This window comes from Teleopsis dalmanni, chromosome 2 (assembly GCF_002237135.1).
Source record: "Teleopsis dalmanni isolate 2A chromosome 2, ASM223713v2, whole genome shotgun sequence".
Taxonomy (NCBI): domain Eukaryota; kingdom Metazoa; phylum Arthropoda; class Insecta; order Diptera; family Diopsidae; genus Teleopsis; species Teleopsis dalmanni.
The window spans coordinates 160,406,841-160,431,882 of record NC_051847.1 but is presented as its reverse complement, the minus strand read 5'-3'; the positions used below and the strand labels follow the sequence as shown (position 1 = coordinate 160,431,882).

Here is a 25,042-nt window from a genome sequence, read left to right as displayed (position 1 = left end):
ATTCTTCATTTAAATCAGTATCTTTAGATACCGCAGACTGTTTTTTTAAATAATACCCGGGTTAAACTTCTATCACGTATTTGGTTGAATGAAATTACGCTTATTACATAATATATATATTTGACATTTAACGGACTATTTGGGTGCTGGCTTGGTATGATGAGGTTTGCTATTAGGCCGATGTTCTGCAGAAAATCATGGGCTCGTCAAAATCAATGTTATTGTTGTTTTCAAGGCAAATTATAAAATTGAGAGGAAGGAAAAACCTAAAAGCCGGTCAAATTTGTGCCAACGAGACGAGGTTATCTGTGACTTGTCGCTTAATCAAAGCAGATTGTTCTGTAATAAATGTCAAGATTTGTTTGTAAATAATAAACATATATTTTTTTTTCAATGTGAAAAATTATTGTTCACATACTGCACATACATTTCTGCAATTATATCTAAGGGCTGATATCACAAAATTTTTATTATTTTATATGATATATTAATATTGTAGCATTTGTTTCAAAATCAAAAATATATTGATTTTCGTCAGTTCGCATGACATAACTACAAATTTTGTTTTCACACATAAGACTTAGTTAACATATAAACTTTGGTGCACCAAGTCATCATTAAGGTATGATTTGTAATACCCTGTTTACACATTTAAATTTTGATGCTTATAATCAAGGTTTTCTTTGCTTTTAGTTATTCCTTGGTTTTTCAAAAATTCTGCATAGTTTCATTTTCAGTTCATTTCTTCTTAAAGTATTGCTAATTTGGTTATAGGGAATATAAACATTCGATCAATATGTTCAGTTATGTGATTTATTTCGTTTCTTTAAACAAAATAAAGTAGTTATTTTTGTATTTCGGTATATATAGAGCTAATTTGAAAAGTCGTTTTGGTCATAAATAATGCTTCCAACTGAGATCATAAAGAAATAAATAAATGTTTATCCGATTTTATAAATCGACCTAATTGTAATGATTACCAGTGAGTAAATTTGTTTAAAACAAATGTATGTTAACTCTTTACATGCATTATCTTTTTCATTCAAAGTTTTTACCATATATAATAGAAATATTATAAATTAAGCAAATTTTTTTTATCTTGATTGAATTCTTATTTCGTTTTTTTTTTATAATTCTTTTAACTAATTGTAGCACATGCCATCTGAGTAATTCAGATAAAAGAACTTCAGTTTACATTATTTTTTAAAATTGAACTTAAATTAAAATACATAATATTTAAACATATTTTTTTATGAAATATCAAAATAAATGAATTTTGTTTATTAAGTAATCTACAATACACCAGAACACTAGGAATTGAATATTATTTTTTTTTTATTTAATTTATTATTGACGTACGGTCATTGTATATATTTTTATCAAGTACCATATATTTTACTATTTTAATAGGTTTTAATATGGACTTTATTGATTTTTGTGTAAATACTTTTCTTTAGAAAATACGAGAAAGTTTGGTTGCAAAAACAATTTTAATTCATATGTGTATTATTAATTAGAATAATACCATTTTAATGTATTTTTAGTTTTAGCTGAAGCTTGCCAATACTAAGGTATATTCAGTCTTATATTTTTAAATGTATTGTCTAGATAATTTCAACGTAGTGAAATTTAACGCAGTCAACTAATTTTTAATTAATCAAATAATCTTTGTATAGAGATTACATCCATTACTATGTATTGCCTACTTCCATTTATTTTCAGTTTTCTTATTTATCAAAGTTTTCAATTATTATAAAGCAAAAAACTTGTCAATCTATTTTTTGAAAGGGTAGATCCGTCTGTATGTTTTTAAGACATATAGTAAACAACTCTAAATGGTTTTTTACAAGTTTAACTGATCCATTAGTTGCCTCGTACATTTGGGTAGCTGAATCGGTTAAAGGTCTTTTGGAACATTCCTCCCAAACTGGTAGCGTTAAGTAGCCTTGGCAGCGTTAAGTAGCCTCTGACAGACAGTTCGATCAGTGGTTTTCTGTCGACAACCGTATCTGCTGTTATTTAACGAAAGATTTCATGCCTTGGCGGCTAATATTACGGTGTCTAATAACACATGTATTGATAAAAGGCGTCAATCAACGCTCCATTGGAAATTTAAATTTCCGCCGATGCCAATGAAGAAATGTGTGTAAGGCATAACTTCCATCTTGATTTGATGCGAGGCCCATCTAGAACCTCTGCCACTATGGGTCCAACATCAACTTGTCAGCAAAGCCGAAGCTGCAGGCCCACTGACCACCGTAGTACCAAATACTCACCTCTGGTCAGGTGTCGTAAGTGGAGCGGATCACTTACTACCATGCACACTTTTCACACAAGTGTGAGCATAGTACCGGGATTTTAGTCGCCTTTTACGACAGGCATGCCTACCGCGAGAATATTGTAATCCCTTCACCGCAGGGGGAGCTTTCTGTCGACAATTGGCAATACCGATCGCCCTCATATCGTTAAACACCTGGTCTTTTCACCGAAGATGATATTTTCTACCGCGTTTTCCATCAGCGGGTAACGAATCAAACACGTTTCAAGGTGGAACATTTTCTTTCATTCGTATGGGATGACCAAGCCAACGAAGCTGCTGAATTTTTATGCGCTTAATTATACAGCATACAGCGGGACACACGCGATAAGAGACTTATAGAGCGTGGTTTTTGTTTGTTGGGAAAGGATTTCATTTCTCTCTTCGTTGAATCTCCAGGCTAACTTTAAGACATAAAATATTTTGTTTTGTCCTCATTTATCACAACACAAATTTGTTTCGATTGTTTTTTTTAAGTTGGAATAAGCACCATTTACGACGCGGTCTTATACCTCGTTTGGAATCAAATGGTCTGGAGACGTTTTTTCCAATTCTAACAGAGTTGATGGTATTGCTTCAAGTTACTTTACATTGTCGAATAAGATTTGCTGGTATACCAAATTTAAATTTAGCCATATAAAAAGTGGTTTTATTTATTTTTCGTAGGTGTTCTCCAGTATTTGACGCACTGAATATCTAGTATAGGGTGTATTTGCCAGAGCTGAGGCCACATTAGTAAGCTTATTAATAAGCTGTTTTAAGTTGGAATAAGCACCATTGGCGACGCGGTCTTATACCTTGTTTGGAATCAAATGGCCTGGAGAGGTTTTTCCCAATTCTAACAGGGTTGATGGTATTGCTCCAAGTTACTTTACATTGCCGAATAAGTTTTGCTGGTATACCAAATTTAAATTTAGCCACATAAAAAGTGGTTCTATTTGTTTTTCGTAGGTATTCTCCAGCATTTGACGCACTGAATATCTAGTATAGGGTGTATTTGCCAGGGCTGAAGCCACATTAATAAGCTGATGCGATGCCTTTCATACGAGCAGCAATGTCTCACAACCGCTTTAAGATGCTAAGATTTATTCGATTTCATTATGTAAATTAACGTGCAGAGATAATCAAATTTTATAATAAAAATAAAGGTGGCGTCGACGTGATTGATAAAATGTTTAATGAATACTCAGTAAAACGATGAACGTTGCCTTGGCCTCTGGCAATGTTCCGTAACGTGGTTGGTATCGCTGGATTGACATCTTATATTATCTACAGAGAGCATTAATCAAGGTTCTCCGAGCCGTGTTGGTCCGAGTCCTGTTGCTTAGATAAGGAGTAGTATAGAACCTAATTTACAGAGTTTTATTGCCTATTCCGTAAGAGTACACATTCCCAGGAGTCTATTCTGTATGTGCATTGGCGTTAGGGCATTCTAACAGCGCATGTGTGGCTGATTCTTCATTTTCTTCACAGAATCTACAGTTTGCATCCGTACATATGCCCAGTCTCGTAAAGTGGTATCTCGTTTACAGTGTCCTGTTAAAATTCCTGTGACGATTGTAAGTTTTTCATTTGATAAGTCCCTACAATCCTGGTATCTCCTATTGTTATAGGAACCAGTAAGTAATCGTATTGTTTTAATTTTGGTACATCATCCCAGTAATCCTTTTTGTTCTGATGCTGCTTCATTTTTATCAGAGAAAGAAGAGTACTGTGTTCTGATCCGCAGAAAGGTTCCCGCCCCGCTCGCAGAAAGGTGTGGCCCTACCATCGTTGTGGCTACTCCTTACCTGTCTAGTTTGTGTGCGTATTCGTTTTCGCGTATGCCAGTACGTCCCGGTACCCAAAGAATCGACACGTGATTTGATTTGCCGAGCAGGTTTAGCTTTTCAATACATTTTTGCACCACTTTTGAAGTCGCCTGATGCGAGTTTAGTGCCTTGATAGCCGGTTAGTTGTATGTCAGTATAGTAATATTTTTTTCCGGGTATTTTCGTTCAATGTTGAAAAATACGCATATAGATATTGTTTAAATTTCCGCTTGAAAGATGCTAATATTTTTTCCTAGCTCATTTTAATGCTTCTTCTCCTGTCCGAGTATGCCTGCTCCGGCACCTTCCTACGTAAATGACCCGTCAGTGAACCGTCGGTGCTATAATGCGATCCATTAGTTGATAGGTTCGTTTAATCCCCTCCCAGCTTCTTTAGTTGCACAGTTTAGTTTTAAAAAGTTTTCTAAAGCTGAATTTTGAATTCATGCTGTACCAAGGCATTAAAAACTCTGGGCACTGTTTGGTAAGATTTATGAACCTCTTCTGACTGAGCCAACTGTCTATTAGGTTTTCTTTCTTTATTTTAAGAACTGCCGTTTCCGCTTGGGACCTGGTGTATATCGACAAGGGTGTGAGTTCTAGAAGGACTGCCGTTGGACAAGTCCGCACTCTTTACAGACGATTTAGTTCGTAACTGACATTCTGTCGTCTGGTTCCACATTCCCAGATAAATGGCCCATATGAGATTAAAGGTCCGTCCCTAACTCTTACCTGCTTTGGATATACAGGTCATTAGAGCCCTAGGGAATTTCTTCGTGACCTCCTCAATGTGGTGTTGAGTTTTTGGTCAAAATGTATACACTACATACGTATACGTATACGTTTTCTTTATTTCTGATATATAGGTATATATAACTAACATATAAGACCGTTCTTGTCTACGGTTTGAAACAGACTCAATTTACTATATTTACGTTTCTACAGAATAGTGTTCTTATGTCTATTTTAATTCTACACTATGAATTCCACCGAGCCTGATTGGTCAGATGTTTGAGTTTGTATTTCCTTGTAATGTTTTAACTGTAGTTTTAGCTGTGTTTATACTCAGTCCTATCTTGTTGCACCAGTTTTTTGTTTTAAGATTGGACACTTTCTTATGACAATGTAACTTTGCACGGCTAGTCCATTGTTTCCTAACTCGTGAAGTAGTTCATCCACTAGTATGGGTTACATGAGCAGTGAGAGTACTCCACCCTTTGGATCTCCTCGTGTGATATTCATCCTTTTTAGGCTCGTACTAGTGCCTTTTTCTATCTTCCTAGTGCGGAATATGTTGCTCAGCCTCCGTGGTAGAATAGAAATAATTCCTCTGCTTATCAGTGATCATGAGAAGTGCTGTTAAAGGTGCCTTCTATGTCTAGAAAAGCGTATATTGGTATTTTCTTCTTTTCTATACCATGTTTGTCAACTCAAACAGCGCGATTACAGTGTATCTTACCGCTCTGTAGGTATGTTGGCAGGGGTGTAATGGTGTGGTTACAAGGACTATCGTCCTGATAAAGTTATCTACAACTTTTTCGAAAGATGTGAGGGTCTAAAGGATTTATGGTAGACTGGGTCCTTCTTATCTGTTTTTGGTATGAAGCGGACCTAGTTATCTTCTTCAGCGGGGTTAATTGGTATTTTAATCCATTTTAAACTACCGCCGAAAGTATATCATCTGTGCCAGGTGCTTTGAACGGTTTAAAGAGTTCTACCGCGCATTTAACCCTGGCTATTGTACATATTTCTTTAGCAATAGTCCAGCCCCTCTTTCTGTTATACGACAATCTCTCTGAATGATGTCATCACTTTTTTGTTCCCCTACACGCGTAGGTCCTAGAAAGTGGGTTTCCAGAAGTAGTTGAATCCTTTCCTCTTCACCTTCACTTTCCTCTTTTCTCTTCTGTGCAAATTTTCCTTTTTTAGACTGGTTACAGATAGTGTTTTCTGTGTAGCCAACACTTTGCAGAGTCATACAGAACTTCCTAAAACTTTCTGTTTCCGCTTTCCTTATTTCCTTATTATAGAGAGCGTTTCTATACTCCGTCCAGCATCCTTGGATCGGTTAAATCGAGCCGCTGTTCTCAATACTGTAAGAGCTCTTTGGGGCTTTTAACTACTATATCTACCCCAGGATCTGGCTTGTCGGGATTGTTAGGTATTGTGGTCTTCACCCGTCGTGTTCTTGTAGAGATGAACGGAGATAGAGCTGATTGTTTAGGCAATTCTGCAGTTTACGGCTCTTATAGCCTCCAAGAATCGGTCGCGATCTCCGTTCGTTAGCAGCTTCACGTTTTTCAGCTACTTGCTGATGAATTTCCTCCACAGATGTGTGTGGAGCCTGCGATATAAGTTTAGTAGTTTTTCATTTTTGACGCCTGCTGCCATTGGTAGATAAGCTGTCATTAGGTGAACACCGGGTATACTATCCCCGATGCACGTAGTCAGCTGAGTACGTTCCTAGTTTAATAACTGGTATCACTTCACGAGTCCTGTCGGCTGTATCTTTGCTCGCTCAGTCCACCACTATAAGACCTGATCTAAAGTGGATGCTCTCGAACTAGAGTCTAGCTCTCATAGTTAATCACTAAGGCGGGCAGGTATCAGTGAGATGCACCTCTTATACAGTCTGTTAACCCCGACTACAAACAGCAATCCGATGGACACGTTTTATTCCGAATTGGAATGATTTACAGTTTACTCTGATATGTATTGTGTCGATTGCATGTTTCACGATGTATTCTTCAATGCCTGGATCACATTTGACCTCGGTGTTTGTTTACGATCTTCCCGGCATGGGTTGCCCTGACCGGTATACCTCGAAGAGTCTCTATAACTCCCCTATCTACGACAAGGTAGTGATCCCTCGAGGGGGTAAACGTCTTTACTGACAGTGAAATCAATTCAACTTCATATCTTAGAGAGCTGTTATCTCTCCAAGATATGAATGATATGAATGTCATCTAAAGCAAAAGTGTAGAGAACTTATAAAATTTCAAGCCGTTGGAAAGTGCAAAAGTTACAAGTGTACCTAATCCATTCGACTAGTGTTAAATAGCACACTTTCATTGCCTTGTTGACATAAATTATTTATTTAACCTATATCAAAAGATAAAATGTAGGTAGTTTACTAATTTATATAAAATTTTATAAATCACACTAAGTGGTCAAATAAATTTCATTTTCAAAAAATTAAAGAACAAATCACGGGTGCAATATATTAAAAAAATGTTATAATATTATATATACAAATGTAACTAATAAAATATAATATTAAAATAAAATTAATAAATTTAGTTTTTAATTATATATTAGGCGTTTTCGGTGGCTCGCAAGTATAGTAAGTTGATGGCCTATAGTGGCCGAAATATACGCAAAACAACACTATTTTCTCTATCTATGCCAGTAGTTTTGTACTGGCCACTCACTTCATATGCAATCGTATGTAAACATAAATTCAAATAAAATTGAAAAACTTCATAAATTTGAGAATTTGGAAAAAATGAAAAAAACACAGTGTTTTATTTTAAAGTGTCCAACATTTTTACTATTCCTTTTAATTCTGTAAACATTTTAATTTTCAATTTATATTAATTATTTATTTTTATACAAAATGTAATTTGATGCATTAAGATGCATCCACGCCAAAGCGAACGCTTGCGAACGAACTAACTTTTGCAGGTACGATTACCTGCGAATATTTGTTTGTTCGCAAGCTCTCGCTTTGTTGTGGTTCACGTTTATGTGCACATATACAAGATTTGCTATTTGCCAAAACACAACACTTGACAGATTGTAACAGTGATAGCAATGTCTCGCTTAGCGAATATAGGCCAGCATGCGTTTTTGACCATACTTGTGAGTCACCGTAAACGCCTATTGTATATAGTTATAAATTATATTTTTTTATACAAGCTATGTGCGCCACTTTTTTATATACAATTCGTCGCAAATGTGCAGCGGTTCTATTTAATTTTTAGTGTATATTGTGAATAAATTTATTATTTTTATGCATATATATTTATATTTTATAATTTGCTTTTTTTTTAAGAACTAATTTTACAATATTTCTGCTTTCAGGAAGCTTTGGTTCGTTTAAATGTCGATTGACAATTTTTATTAGTTTCATAATAATACTCCTTACAATAATTGAAGCGTCATTAGTTTCTGATAATCCGTATAATATTCTTGGCGTTAATAAATATGCTACACTTCAAGATATTCGGAAAGCATACAAAGAAAAGGCGAAAAAATGGTAAGTATTAAAAAGAAAATTAAAAAGGTTTTTCTATTTCTTAATAAAAAATATTATAAATTGTAATAATAACAGTGAGGTTAAAATTGTAAAATAATTATAATGCTGAAATTTTCAATAGAAAATTCAAGGCGAATGGAGGAGTGTATTAAAAAAAGGAGTAAACTAGATTTTGTTTATATAAATATACTAACAATTAAAATAGGGTGTTTCTGGAACAACATAATTAAAATACATAAATACTTTGGGCACAACCAGAGCATAAAGATTTCTTGGAATATTTTTGTATAGAGCAATTTAAAATAGATTGGGTAGGTTCAGCGATGAATAACATATAAACGCAAGTGATTCCATTTTGTTTTGTCACTATGTAGACATTTACAAACCATATGAAATAACTTTCTCGAAAATCTTAAGTGGCCCTTAGACAGCAACGTGCGTTGACAACGCACGAAGTCTTCTCTCGCCAAATTTTACAACAATTTTTTAAACACGCCTCCAGCAAACAATGCAAAATTTGTTCACTCATCAGTATTAAAGCAATCGCTGAAGTGTCAACAGCGGCTGCTCTGCGTAATTTCGTTACGAAATGTGATGCTTTACATATAATTTTAATTTATATATTTATTTTTTTAATTTCAATTTATATATTTATTTTTATATATTTTATTTAATTTTGGTTTTCTTTTTTGGTATATTTTAACAACAAATTTTCCGTAGGTGCACAATGCAATTAATATTTAAAATAAAATATTCATTGTAATTTAATGTTTGGTTATTTATATATGTATTTTTGTTAGCCCAAGGTTATTAATATTTTAATTCTTCTTAATAACATGTTTTGGAAATTAAAAAATTTTACCTAGGTAGAAAATACAAATATTTAAAATAAAAGATACAATTCATTCATATTTGCAAAGCTTCGCATGCTAACGACAAATCATGCGTGCATTCAAACGATGTTTACGCTTCCATTTCTCAAATTAAATGAAATTTTGCATGCCGACTAAATCCGACTGTATATGCAAAAACACGAGCGTGTTTGAAGAAATATCAAAATTTTTTGATTTTCGTCAATGCTTTTCTTAAAATTTCAAATGTTACTATTACACAAACAAATTTCGCATTTCACAAAGTAGGAGATAAGTAGGAGAAAAAATTCTCATGTGAGAGCGATTTTTTAGTATATTTGTTGTTTTATTTGGGGCGTGTTTAAAAAATTGTTTGTGTAATGGCAAGCGCGCGTTGACAACGAACGATGCTGTCTAAGGGGCCCTTTAGTCACTTTAACTTTTTTTAAAAAAAGGCAAAATAATTTATTTACCCAATAGAAAACGGATCGATCCGTCATCGAAGACGTCTTCAAGACATGGATACATACATGAAGACCGATCGATCCAAATGTATGACGGTCTTCGAAGACACTTTCATACAAATTAGCCAAATGTCTTCAATGAATTTTTGCGTACATGTCTCGAAGACCGTCTCGAAGACCATGTCTTGCATAACGGACGCATTCGACAGAAAGTTGTGCGCTCTTAGTGCAGTGCTCATATAATTTTTTCACCCTTTTTTTTATTTCTACTCTTTTATTGCGCTCTTTAAATTTTAAATAAATTTCAATTTTCTCTTTAAATAAGTAGAAAAAAATTGTTGTATTTTGTACTTTTATTTATTTTATATAATAATTTTTTACATTACATTCAAAATTAAAAGTAAATTATAAATTTTATTAAGACATTAAAAATAAATTAAATTAAACAATAAAACTTAAAAACTAAGAAAACATAATGAAAATTAATTTAAATATTTAACTTAATATAACTTAGCATATCTAAAATTAACTAAAATTAATATAAAATAATTTATAGCATTTCGCTATCATCAATTGTTGAAGTTTTATATGTTTTCAAAAGCGTTGAAAAGAATTTTGGTACAATTGAACCTTCTGATCTTAAGAGTTCTAAAATATCATTACTACAACGCCTGTTAATCCTGTGTTTTTTAAATATAACAGCTAATTTTTCACAAGTGTTTTCAGTTTTTTTTATTTTCAACATCCTTTGTTTCGTTTCTAAAACAACTTTCACTGGAATTATTGTCTTCAATATTAATATCAATATATTTTCCAGGAACTAAGTCACTATTTAATTTGTTTTGATTTAATTTCTTTTTTTTTAATATTTCATAGTTTAATGCTTTTGTTTCTTTATTCATTTTGATTTTTTTAATATTTATTTCACAAATGTTTATTTACTACACTTCAAAATTATTGCGTCACTTCACAGCTTCATCTGAGGCAAAATTCAAATACATTGCTATGAACACTAAAAATGAGAGAGAAAGCAAAGAAAGAGTATTTACATTCATGTTTTGAGCAACTGTTTTGCAAATTTGCTTGAACATGCGGACGCGGTATCAAAGACCGTCTTGAAGACAATGTCTTCGAAGACCACTTTTTCTACTGGGTACTACTCATTGGTAAAATGAGTAAAAGTAACAAATACAATAAAAACTCTGTATTCGTTACTCTGGTATTTCTTGAGTAAAGCATAATATAGACGATGCTACATATCTGCACACCAAGTATGAAGTTCAAGTATGCGGTTTGCTATACACTTGAAACAAGGTATGCATACTTCATTTTGATTTATTTTCTACAGCGTACAGAACAACTGCGGAGCAAGTACAGATTGCAAAATAGTAATCGAAACTTAAGGAATTGAGATGATGATAATAGCAACATGTCATTTATTTCATTATATAAAGATTTCATATTTCTTAAAATTACCATACTTTCTTATTTTAATTCTTAAAACTTAAATTATTTTTAATTTAATTCTTTAAAATGTTGCATTTTAATATTTTTATTCACAAAATAATTTTTTAAAGTGGTTTTTTCGAACAGTAGTGAAATACAACAACAAAAATTTTATTTTTTTTTTATATTATTTTAATTAATTAAATTTTTGGCTGACCATACAGCTGTTTCAAATATTGCTAAATACCCATCATCAGTGGTCTTGGAAATAATTCTTGTATTTAATTATTCGTAAATAATTATTTTTGAGACTTCAAGTACCAGGAATCGAACTCGGGTCCTGCCAAATGTGAAGCTCAGAATCAGCGCACCTTAACCAACTGATCCAAAGCCGTACTTGACTTTTTTGTTCGCATATTTTTCTGGAGTTTTGTTACTTTTGGTTTTAGAGGCGTGAGGAACTTCTTATTGCGATATCGAATTGAATTTTTGAAATTTATTAATTTCGATAGGTGTGTGCCGCTACATTTGAATTCTTGTAAAAGTGAAATAGTGCCAAGATGTGTTATAAAAACAAAAATATGTTAAATTATATTTGATTTATATAAATGTTTTAAAAATATTATTTAATGGCTTTATTAAAAGCCATTTTCACGAAACTATTTCTAGGTTTATTTAGATTCTAATTTGTAGCAATATGATATTATGATTTTTTTAAACATTTTATTATTTATTAATTTATTTTTATATTATAGGCATCCGGATAAAAACAGTAATCCAGAAGCTGAGAAAAAATTTGTTGAAATAAAAAAAGCCTATGAAATCTTAAGCGATAATGATCGCCGACGTATTTATAACCAGTACGGTATTACAAATGAAGATTCACAATATTTTAAAAAGAAACACGATTACAGTCAGTATAATCGATACTCTTCACATCCATTTGAAGAGTTGTTTGAAACTAAAATGTTTTTTGAACATGACGTTACTTTACTGCATAAGTTAACAGTTAATTCAAAATATTTTCATCAAACTATATTACATAGAAGTAATAAAATGCCTTTTATTATATTGTTTTATAACGACTGGTGCTTTGAGTGTATGCGCCGCGCTAGTGCGTATAAAAAACTGAAAGATACTTTAGAGCCATACGGTAATTAAAAAAATAATTTTAAAAAATGTAACTTAATTTAAAATTTTAGGAGTACAAGTGGCAACAATAAACGCAGCTTATGAACAGGATGTTGTTCATAAAAGTGGCGTTACTGATGTTCCTTCTTTGATTCTTTTACTTAATGGACATAGTTATATATATCGTGAATCGCTATATACTGCTGCTAAGATTTCAGGTAAGTTTTATTTTTATATACTTTAACATAATTTTTTCCATTCTTCATTGTTAATGCAAATATTAAGACAAACATTAATCATTCTAAAGTTTTAATAATAAAGGGAATACAATAGCAAAAATCTAAATTAATTTACTATTGAAGTCGACATAAATGCGTAGACAATATATATAACCCATATTTTATATGAAGGATGAATGTTGTTACAATGATAATTACATACTTAAATTAGAATCTTAATTATTTTTGATTTTGTATTTTTTCTTAAAATTTTTGAAATAACTTCTGTTCGGTTCTTGCTTGTAACTGCAAAACTCCGCGTTTCTATAGTCTTTTCAAACAGATTAACCGATTGAACTCCCTGAAGCCGGTTTAAGTGCTTAAATCTGTTGTTAAATACGTTTATGATTTTATAATTGTAGAAAATATTCATAAATACGTCCGATGATGGTTAAATCATAAACTGCACAAATTGATTCGAATAAATTCGTTAATGTTTGCAAAACACCATAATGTCACCTATAAAATATGTTTGCAAACAATTTGAAAAATATGTTCAAAATGAATAAAATTAAAATTTCTCATTAAAGTGAATAAGCAATTGTAGATGCACTGATATGGCATTTCGCGAGCGGTGTAGAACATTGTAGAACTTTTGGTTCTTTTTAACGATTGTTCAAATTTAACAATGAAATTCGAAAGAGTACTTTATTTATCTATTTCCCTATTTTACTGTTGTGGAGATAAGGAACAACTCTTTTTTATTATTTCTTTGTCTAATGTTTCAGATAGGACTTTATATCCTAGGTCCTCTATCTCTTTATTTCTTAATAAGTAACCGCTTTTTTATGTTAATTCATTAATTATTAGCTTAAATGAATATTGTTGTTGTAACCCGCCGGTACTTGTAAGCAGATAACATGAAAGGATATACAAGACGATTACATGGGTAGGAAAGTGGGTAGGTAGTGGTTGGGGAAGATGGATTGGGGAAGTGGATGAACAGGGTTGTGTGGGTGGTCTGAAACTGAACGTTAACCTGGATCCAGCCGGAGAAACTTGGCCAATTTAATGGGGTAGGTCCAAAGGTCAAATGGACGAAGGTTTGTGTGAGTGGTAGGACAGGAGAAAAGATAGGCGCGTCATGGGGAGAAAAGCTGCAGTTAAAGCACACATTGAATATAGACGTGTTTATGCGTGACTAGTTACTGTTTAGCACTTGGCTATATTCTGATCTCAATTGATCTAGGACAGTTCTTGCTGCATATCTATCTTGCTGATATGTCGTTCTTCCAGACAGATGTCAGGCAGAGGCCTATTGAGAAACCTGTTGTCAGATAACCTAGATTTTGAAGAGGATACTGCATCTTTGAATGCATCTAGGAGGGAGGGCTCTACTATCTATGTCGCCATTGGGAAGTCCATCTGTGTAATAACCAAGCAGATATTGCTTGGACGGTAGTTAATTATAGTCCTTTTCAAGCAGTGTTTTCAATTCTGCGTAAGGGTGGTCATCATGCGTTATGCGATGCCAGCCAGTTGCAATCTATAATGCTGTCTTTTGACATAATGGATATTACGCAATGGATATTAATCCATTGCGTCTCCCAGAGTTGCGCGATTCATACTGGAGCTATATAGCCTGCAATAGAACGACCTATTGCTTTGTATGTGCTCAATAGGAATTCTTTATCTTTGCCCCAAATACAACCTGCGTGCGCTTTTAGCACATTATTACGAGATATCAGTTCTGTTCAGTATATGTCACTGAAACTGAATTTAAATCTAGATAATTTACTTTATCGATAAATATTATTTTTAAATAATAAATATCAGTTCTGTTCAGTATATGTCACTGAAACTGAATTTAAATCTAGACTACGAAATAATATATATAATCTTTTGTTAACTTGATTATGTAAACAAATTAGCGAGTGTCCGTTAACTCTACTATTAAGATAATATTTAGGTAACCTTATATTTTTTGAACTTATCAGTAATTATAACTATTAATAAATTGTTGTATCATGATGTTATTTTAATTTAAATTTTGTTTGATTTTAAGTTAACGAAGTGAAATATTTTAAATATAAAAAATCTATTTGTTTCATAGAATTTATTCGGAAAAAAATGCCAGAAAATATTGTTCATCACATCAATGATTTAAACGTTCAAAATTTTCTGGATGGTTGGGAAGACAACAGAATAAGAGCACTTATATTTGAACCCAGAAGTCAAACAAGACTACGATATATAATTAGTGCTTTCAGATATAGAACAAGAATAGCATTTGGGTAAGATAAAAAATAAATTAGATTATAAATTATTTTCGTGTGCGAGTTTAACAAAATTAATGATTATATTAAATCTTACCAACAAGAAGTGAAATATAGAATGTTGCAATATTTCAAGTAGATTAAATTGAGATCAAAATGCTAATAATGCATTGTCAATCAGATTAAATATAATGCAGTCAAAAATAGCAAAGCTTATAAACATGTATTATTGTATAACGAATTTTGTTAATATTTGTTTTTACCAATTTCATATAATATTATTAACATTTTTTTGATAAAAAAATACTTTATGTAATTATTGTATGGTAATTGTGAAAATTTTTGACGTTTCCGTATGCATATTATTCAGTAACTTATGAACTATTTATTTAAAATATTAATTTAGTATAGTAAATTAAGTTAAACTCGCACACAACCTAAATATACATCATACTTTTACTATTAATTTAAATAACTAGTGTATCTTTAGTATTTTTTTTTGTTTTTACTTAACATATCGCGCTTCTTCAGCGGTTGTAATTTATTTATAAACATTTATTTTATACCTATGTTAACAAAATTTTTTTATTATTTAGTATGATAGCGCCTTATCTCAGTTGCAGTCCAACAAATTATATACGTACTATAAATTAATTAAATACATACTTGAATATTTCCTACGAACACTAATGATGATGAGCAATAGATAGAAGATTGTTCCATTATTGAAATATACTTTCTGAAAATATTTTATTATAAAGATAAGAGTATGAATTTTAATAACTCTTATAATCCATCTACAGAAAGCAAAAAAAAATTTTTTAGTTTTTGAATATGTGCTAATTTATTACTATTGTTGAGTTATAATTAATAAATATTTATAAAGACGTATGCGGGTTTACTGAACCAGTATTCAGCTCTCATAAAAATTAAAAATAATATAAGGTCATCTATGTAAACCAATAAGGTTCGCTTTAATCTTTAGTTTATTGATAATATCCAGAAGTTTAATTCTTTGTTTCAAAAAATGTTTTTTCTATATTTTACGGCATTATTTTTCGGCGACGAAAATTTAAGCAAGTCACTTGCCAATTATTTACTGAAATTATGCAAATCTTAGTAGCTTATAGTATGTTCCACTGTTGCTTAGTAAGTCCAACTTTTTAAGTAAATTTCATTAACCATATAAAAAGTTTTTAAGCTTTTTAGCTTAACATAAAAAAAGAAAAATTAGACCAAAAATGCTAAATGCAACCCTAAAAAATACATTTTCCACAAGGAAAATGACCGAAATTCGAATTATTTGAGAAAGTGAGTATTTAATCTTTATTTTTATTAATAGAAAATGTGATAGATTTATAAAATATATATAAATGATTTAATATAACAATTATATATTTAATTTTTGTGTGATACATTATTGAGTGAAATTTGCCTAAACAAACAGAAGCCCTCTTAAAACTTTTAAAGAACTTTCTGACACATTAAAGTTCTTTCCCATGCAATAAGTAACTTATGTCAATGGAAACGATAAAAACTTAAAGTTACTTGAGTAACTTACTAACTAAGGAGTGGAAATATAACATTACAGATAAATTAACATTTAAAACAAATCTTGTTAGTATGTTTTATGTATTATATTATGTTATATGAAAATATAAGTGTTATGTGCTTTGTTGATTTTCGTTTTTTACCTTTTTCTTCATACAGTGTTGCCATGATTGAATATATTACAATCATTTCAACATTTTAATGTTAAGAACGATTACTTTATATTGTTCGTAAAAGCTTTTTTATTGATTTCTAATGATAATGATAATGATAAACAAATTTAATTCTTATTCCAGATTTGTATTCTTAAGTAACAGTTCCAAAATAATACAAGAACGCTACAAAATCCAACCGAATTTAGACACTATATTAATATTCAATGAATATTGTGAACGTCCAGTTGCTGCTATCACCATGGCTGATATACCTTTACAAACTATTAATAATATAATTTTAACAAATAAGTTCTTAACCTTGCCAAGATTATCTTCACAGGAAATACTTGATGGTAAGTTAAGCATATAGCATCGTCTATATCCTGCTTTAGTAAAAATCTTAACTTTTTATAAACAGTAAAAAAAAAATGTTTTATTAAAAAAACTTATTAAAATAAAATAATGCTATTATAAGCTATAGTCGTAGTGAACCTTTTTGTGTCCCATGAATTGCACCAATTTCAACATTAATTTATCTTTTATACTTGATATAAGTAATCAAATGTTCAATTTTGACAAAAGCATTTTTTGTATATTACCGCTACAAAGCAAAAATTTGACATTCTATAATCGCTCTCATTAAAAATCAAGTAAATGAAATTTTTAGGTATCCACCATATAGTTCTGACATTATCATTATCATATATCATTTATCTCATATGTATCTGTTCTCAGCCCAGTTGTGGGTGTTGACACACTCTTTGACACTTTATATTTTGGACAATATTTCTCTCATATAACTAAAGTAGTTATATACTATATTTAGTACTTTATTTACTTATAATAATAAAATATTGTTAAAAAATATCTGATAATAAAAAGTGCTGTCTTATTGTTAAACTTTAGATTTATGCCCAGCTGAATGGAATCGTGCGCGAAAACGTTTGTGTGTTGTACTTATTACGAAAAATTGTAAAAGTCATGATATTGCACGAGGAACTTTGAGGGAAATTGCTCTTTCAAGTGAATTTAGTTCCCAAAGAGTTCGTTTCGCTTATATATTTATGGTAAGTTTATAAATTACTCGTATTACATTCATCGGTTAACAAAAATTTTGTGTCTAATTTTATGTCATTTATACTTAACTAAATGTCACCTTTTTAGATCATCAAAAAAAGTTTATACCACAACTACAAGTCTATATACAATTGTCGTTGTTATATATTATAATTGTTTTTATATATTTTTTATTTGGCTATATGTCAGTTTCGACTCTCTTTGAGAGTCATCATTAGGATAAGGATCGAACCTAAATTAATATTAATGAAATCTATATCTAAGCGTCATCCTCTTCAGTGTATTGTATATATAGTGACCTATAGCCGGATAAAAAATATATAAAAATCATTATTAAAAAAACAGGTCGATAAATAAATTTAAAATTAATTAGTATATTAGTATATTTTTGCTTGATATCATTTAATTCTGATTTAAAATGCATTAGAAATATTAATATAAATTATTACTTAATTAGCAAATTTGTAAATTCCACACGTAAGGGTACTCACAATAATCAACCTGATTTGTATAAAGTTTTTTAAATAATTAAATACCTTAGCAAATAATCAGTTACGCGAGTAACCCTATTAATTTTGTTTTTTGCTTTTAGGACAAACAAACAGAATTTGTAAATGCTATATCTAATGGATATTCTGACAGCAAACTATTACGCATTGTTGTCATATGGCGCCGTGATTCTTCACGAATTAAATATGAATGGATTGATAATATCAATTTGAGTAACAACTTTAATTCATCTAGTATATCTGAAAATAACGATATAAAAAAAGAACTTGATAATACAATAAAAAAATTGTTAAGAACAACAGAGGCTCTATATTATGAAACATATGTTGAGGTAAATATAATTCAAATTAGTATAATTGAAGGTATTTATAAATATTGACACTCGCATAAAACAATTAATTGTGTTTTCAAAATTTTTAAAAACAAAGGACTAAAAATAATAATTGTTTCACAAATTTTTAAGAAAAGCAGTAACAAAAAGTTGTTTAAATACTTATTTAAGTATATAGTTGAAATTTTAACAACTTCCATCCTTAATATCATGCATGCGTTACATACACACAGCAGAAAAAGTCTGCATTCACCCACAAAATTTTTCTTAAATTTCGCATAACTTTTTTAATTTTTACTTAAATTGAATTTTGTTTTCTGATTTATTTTAAACAAAGAAACAACAATAAAGTTGAAACACAAAAAATTGCCAGTTACTATTTAAAAAAAAAATTAAACACAGTTGTATACAAAAGCAACAGTTTTCAAAGCAGAAAAAGTCTGCGTTCACTTCTAAATATTTAAATTAAAGCAATTAAAATTCACAGAAATATTATATTTAATAGCCTGTAGGATAACCTCTAGGTTTAATAATCTCTTTTAAGTCTCTTTGCATGGACTCCACCAGCTTTACAGTATCCTGTGCGTTTATTTTTAACCATTCTTCCTTGATGATGTTTCTTAACATATCCTTGCTGGAAATCGTGTGCTGGCAAATATTATGTTTCAAATAAACCTACAGATGTATTATAGGACTAAGGTTTAGTGATTCTCGTAGTGTTTGAATTTGCCTAGGAGCATGCAACCAAATCCCTACTATCGCTGCTGTATGCTTAGAGTCGTTGTCCTGCTGAAACAAAAAGGTTGCCTCCAGCCCCAACATTCTGTCATTTTCCCTTAAATTTATGTATAGCATATTTAGATACACATATTTATTCATTGTATCTTGTATAAATTCAAGTTTATCAGCATCATTACTTGCTATACATCCCCAAAGCATTATGCCTCCACCACCAATTTTTACCGTTGAAATTAAGTTTTGTTTATCATAGGCTATACATGATTTTCTCCACACAATTTTGTTATCTTTGTTATCTTATCGTTCACTGATACTAATTTTGCGTGCAAAATACATTGTAAAAATTTTTTATCTAAAAATATTTTTAAATGATCAATTTCTAGACTCTTTAGGAAGTAACTGTTAATTTAATATCATATAAATACATAATTGTGTTTGCAAACGAATTTTAATTAACGGTAAATCTAAATCTTTAGACGTGAACGCAGACTTTTTCTGCTTCAGAAACTGTTGCTGTTGCACACAACCGTTTAATTTTTTTTTAAATAGTAACTGTTAATTTTTTATGCTTGAATTTTATTGTTGTTTCTTTGGTTAAAATAAATCAGAAAACAAAATTCAATTTGAGTAAAAATTAAAAAAATTATGCGAAATTTAAGAAACATTTTGTGGGTGAACGCAGACTTTTTCTGCTATGTGTACATAACCGTTTCAAAATAAAATTCAAATAATAATTAAATTTGTTTTATATCTGATATTTTTTTTGCATGAGAAGTTAAAATGATAATACAAGAAAGAAATGTTCTTCGAATGAAATTTTTTTTTACTACATACAATTTGGTAGATAATTTGATGGCATTTATTTTTTGAATATGATTTCTGGCATATGTTCCCCGCGACTACGAGTTACATGATCCACTTCATCAGTCCAATTTTTGACTATTTTTTTCTAATAAATATGAACATTGGCATAGCATAGCCCTATAAAAAGTAGTAGAGAGGCGGTGATCTCGAATCGCACGAATGAGGGCGTAAGTTAACAGGACTACATCAGAAAATTAAGTTGTTACCAAATTAATTTCGCAATAAATCTATGGTTAAACGCGATGTATTGTAATTTAGACCAATTCCGTTTTGTTAAAACCAAATATTGTCGATGTTTAACTTATTAATTTTTGGAAACGAAACTTCAGCAGAGTCAGCATGATTAGATAGTGCTCGTCATTCACCGTAACTGCAACTCATTCCTAATTTCGAAAGAAATAAGGACCGATGATGCCGTCTGTATGTAAACTGTACCAAACATCCAATTTTAATGGATGTAATGGTGATTCATTAACGCTTTGAAGATTATCTTCGCTTCATATACGACAATTTTGCTTATTGACGTAGCTATTTGATCAGAAATGATCGTCATCACTAAACACAATTATGTGTGAAAAATGCTTATCTTCGTCCAAATTCAAATTCGCTCAATCATCAAAAATGCGACGCAAACGATGGTCTTTTGGTTTCAATTTTCGCACGAGCTTTATTTTATTTTATTTACGAGCCAAGATCCTTACATGAAATTTTCCATGTAGTTGAAGAATAAAGACCAACAATTTGAGAACGATAATGAATTGACATTTCTGCGTCTTCTTCAACACTTCTTCAACGTACTACACCTTTCTTGATGTTGATGGTTTTGAATCGAGAAGAGTATAATTAGTTCGAAAACGAATTGCTGGCTCTCTAGGTCGATCATATTGACTGTAAAATGAAGAATGTGCTCTATGAACTTCATTTATTCATTTATTATACTATTGCTTTATAAGGCATTCTTGAAACATTCGTGAAAATAGATGCTTTGTAGATTTTTTGAAAGTTCCTTCTTTTCACTCATTTCTTGACGGAAATATTGTCTATAAATTTCTTTCGAAACACAATTATGGAGTCAGATAATCCGATGTTGCACAGACAGTTTGGAACTGTGTCTAAAATCCAGCTATGTCCATCTGTATTTTTTGCATAGATGCCTGTTGCTTTCAGTCTCTAACAGCGCTGTTCCAAGCGATATTTTATAGTATAATATGAATGTCAAAAAGTTGTAAATATAGCATTGCGTTTAGGACATCCAAAGGGATAATTGCATAATATCATATTTATGTTGTGTTGCCTAATTTTGACTGAATACTCCTTATTTTCAGCATTGTGTGTATCAATACCTGTGCGTTTCCTCTGATCCATGACAAATATCCAAAGTTGTATGTTGATAAGTTATGTTTAAAAAATATATATATATATTTCCTAAATACATTATTAATTTATTGATATATTAAATAATACATTTATTTGTTTTAATAGGCATTGATTGACGAACATACACAAGGAATTATAAGTAAATTGTTGTCAAAATTTATTTATATTACTGAATATTTAAGCGATAATATGGAACAAGAACACGTACTAGCAATAGCATCTCTACTGGGAACAATTATATTCATGTTTGTGATTGGCTATGCTATGGTGTATTTTGTTCGCGTAGAGGAACAACAGTTAAAAGTCAATGGTGGTCTGGCCAAAAATGGTTGTAAGTATAAATTAATTTGCCAATATTTTTGAATTTTGAATTGCTTAGCATTTGCATGCATTCAAATATTTCATCGTATATATTTAAAAAAAAATATTTTAAGACATGAATTTTTAGAGATATATCAAATATGTTTATTTGAAATCTATAATTCCTATGTAACTTTTTTCATATGGAATCTGGGTCGTATATTTTAAAAATGTAAGCATATTAGTAGTATTATTTCGATCCTTTTCAAATTACCATAAAGAATGTTTTCGTAAGGAACAACCAATCTATATACAGTTTTATTTAGGCGGACTGCAACGTTTGAAGGAAGACATTCCTCGTAAATGGCTAGAAATGTGGTAATAAACTCATGGTTTCTTAACTATGATAATCCATCTGCTCCCACTTAGCGTCTTATGAGTATAATTAATCTAAAAGAACATAATTTTGTAAGCACCGTATTCATCTTATGTGACACCGTGTGACACTATTTCTAAGACTTCAGAAAGAAATTTCGCAAAGGGTGTTAAAATTCTAGCATTGGAATGATGGCTATCAATTGGAATGAATTAAAATAAATATTGAAGAATAAGTTAGAATAGAATTGTTATTTTAGGATTTGTTTTGTATCGGTATTTGACAAAGGACGAAACTTGGATAAACCACTTAATTCCAGATCGAATCAGCAGACAGACAAAATTTAAACTGAGTAAACAAATAGTGGAAGTGAGTTGTATTTTTGTGTTTTTATATCCACTAAAAGCATTTGCAGTTAGCATGTGGGTAAAAAAAAATTTATTGAACAAAAACAAATAAATATGGATTTTCTAGTTCTACCATATGACCTGCAATAATATTCAAACTTGACAAAATTTAACACTGTGAATTTGAACCTGATGTTATTGCTCATCGCATATTCCTCACCAACATACGAATCCAAACTGATTCTTGATAAAGGATATAGTTAGTTGCTATCTCGTTAATTGTCATAAAGATTGACATCCAAATGGTGCAGTAATTAATGAAGTAGTCCTGCCGCATTTTTTTTGTTGAGTCCCCATTTTTATATATAGAATATATCGATAACTACCTCAAACGATAAAACATCAATAAGATTGACTACCAAGTGCTGTCAGTTCTTCATATCGATGCAGTATCCTTTTTAAATTTCGAATATAGCAACTCGGTTCTCAGTATTTCCAAGGAAGAGAGACTTCCATGTCCAACAATAACTATTGTGACTGAACTGATGTCAGAGGATTGCCACTAATTATTTCAATGAGTTTCTTAGGTGTGCTGAAACTACAGTGCGTATAATGTTGCCAATGTTCAATTATCCTACTGCACATATAAATTTAAGTTCCATGGATCTGTTGCTCCGTGTTTCTACCGTTACAACGTTAAACACTCTGGTTTAATTTAAATTTTGTATGTTATATTTTCTCCAGGCTTCAAATTTTGCAATAAAGAATAACCAATACGTTTTTAGAACTTTGCAATAAAGAGTTCTGTATGGGTTACATATTTCATATATTTTATTCTGCATGTATTTTGTAAGAAATAAAGAATTTTTAAAAAATTACCAAAAAAGTATTCATAAATAATTTATTTTTTATTTTTAGCTGTGAATCAAAATCGATATATACCTGAACTAAAACTGTATGAATTAAGAGCAGAGAAATATAATGGAATGGTTAGATTACTCAAACCTGGCTGCAGAACAATTATTCTTATAACAGATTTGCAGACTCGACCTAAATTGATTCCTTTATTTCATAAATCGGTTTGGCCATACAGGAAAACAAAAACCCTTCTTTTTGGTCACATGTTAATAGAAAAAGGATTGTCGTGGTACTCTGAAATATTACGTTTATCCCTGAGTGAAAACAAAGATTTGGAAATCAATCCCCGAAATTGTGTTGGAACTGTTATTGCACTAAATGGCCATCGTAAATATTTCTGCATATATCATGCAAAACATCCAGAAACAGTCAGAGGTGACAAGGTAACTTTTTAAAAATATAATAATTATTTTTTATACCGTAATTTACTTAAGTTATTGTTATTAAAAATAATATAATAGTATTTATGCAATCGCAGATTTAAATCAAAAAAACCTACTCTAAAATTTCTAATAATATTAGCCCTTCTGTAATGAAATTCATGTATTAACTTTAGAAAATATTTTTTGTAAAAATAGATGAATTTTATTTGCTGAACAGTCTTCTTTTAATGAATCTATATGAGTGAAATATTTAGTGTATTTTTATTTAAAAAAAAAAATTTTTTTTTTCATGAACTTAAATTAATTTATTGAATCTTTCTCTTGAAAACTAAAAACAGTTTAAAGTCGGTTTTGTCTTTTAGGATTTTAACTTTTATTTCGATCGTATTTTTTGTTGTATATTCTTGTACGTATGCATTTATATTATTTTATTTATTTTATTATTGCATAATTTTTATTTTTCGTTTTTCAGAGAATATTAAGCATCACTAAACGACTTATAAAAAAATACGACGATCCTGAATTTGGTTCTATCATAAACTATGAAAATTCCGATGAATCAGATGCGGAACAAAAAATTTTATTAGAAGGAAATCTCCTTGATGGATTAAATCTTTGGTTGGATCGTTTATTTGAAGGTAGTACACAGCGATATTTTATAAACTACTGGCCGGATTTTCCTACAAAATAATTTTCAAGCAACTGCGTTTTTAACACAGCACATAATGGTCTGTGCTATGTTATAAACTTAATAGTAAATATAAAAATAATTAATAATAATAATAATGTATTGTTTTTCTTGTAAATTAATAGATCATTAAAAAGACGTAGCCTATTCTAAGATTCGATTCAATATGTTAGAAAAGGTTTAATTAAGAACATTACAAATCAATGTAAGAAATGAAATACTGCCTTTACGGAAATATAAAATACCAACTTAAAAAAAGACTATATGCGTTATTTGGCAATGTTAAATAATTTTTACAAAGCTGACTTTTCTAGTCTAATAAACTAACAAGTCACCAAGACTTGTTAGTACAGATAATGGCAGCCAATGAGTACTATTTTTTCACGTTTTCGTCGTGAAATATATACTATAAGTTATTTTTTTCATACAATAATAATGTTAATAAGCAAGTATTAACTGTAGTAACATAGTTATTGTATTTGAATTATTTTTTATAATTTTTTTTTTTATTTTTATTTTATTATTATATTATATTTTATATATTATATATGTATTTTTTTTATTTTTATTTTTTTAGTTAATTATTGATTATAATCATTTAATTAAATATAAGTTATTAAAATTTAAGAAGCAATCTCATTTTTGTTCGATTAAA

The 25,042-nt window shown here is 30.3% G+C and overlaps 1 protein-coding gene across 2 annotated transcripts; it reads left to right on the top strand.

The window, feature by feature from the left end:
* The first annotated feature begins 792 nt into the window (after nucleotides 1–792).
* On the top strand, nucleotides 793–24,840 carry LOC119679593 (dnaJ homolog subfamily C member 16). Of its 2 annotated transcripts, XR_005252412.1 has the most exons (12): nucleotides 793–982; nucleotides 8,212–8,386; nucleotides 11,903–12,300; nucleotides 12,350–12,496; nucleotides 14,610–14,790; nucleotides 16,620–16,831; nucleotides 17,385–17,545; nucleotides 18,148–18,396; nucleotides 21,481–21,706; nucleotides 23,317–23,699; nucleotides 24,172–24,453; nucleotides 24,513–24,840. XR_005252412.1 is itself a non-coding variant. In XM_038092041.1 (11 exons), the coding sequence occupies exons 1-11, from the start codon at nucleotides 973–975 to the stop codon at nucleotides 24,388–24,390; spliced, it is 2,361 nt and encodes a 786-aa protein (XP_037947969.1). In that variant the 5' UTR covers nucleotides 793–972; the 3' UTR covers nucleotides 24,391–24,840. The 2 variants fall into 2 exon arrangements, 1 of the variants encoding a protein (XP_037947969.1); XM_038092041.1 differs by having other exon boundaries at nucleotides 24,172–24,840.
* Nucleotides 24,841–25,042: the final 202 nt, after the last annotated feature.

What these genes read in the sequence shown, in the direction of transcription:
- LOC119679593 (XM_038092041.1), top strand. An exon ending in AAAGAAAAGGCGAAAAAATG is followed by an intron (nt 8,387 to 11,902) that starts GTAAGTATTAAA and finishes TTTATATTATAG; the next exon opens with GCATCCGGATAAAAACAGTA. An exon ending in GTTTCGCTTATATATTTATG is followed by an intron (nt 17,546 to 18,147) that starts GTAAGTTTATAA and finishes TTTTGCTTTTAG; the next exon opens with GACAAACAAACAGAATTTGT.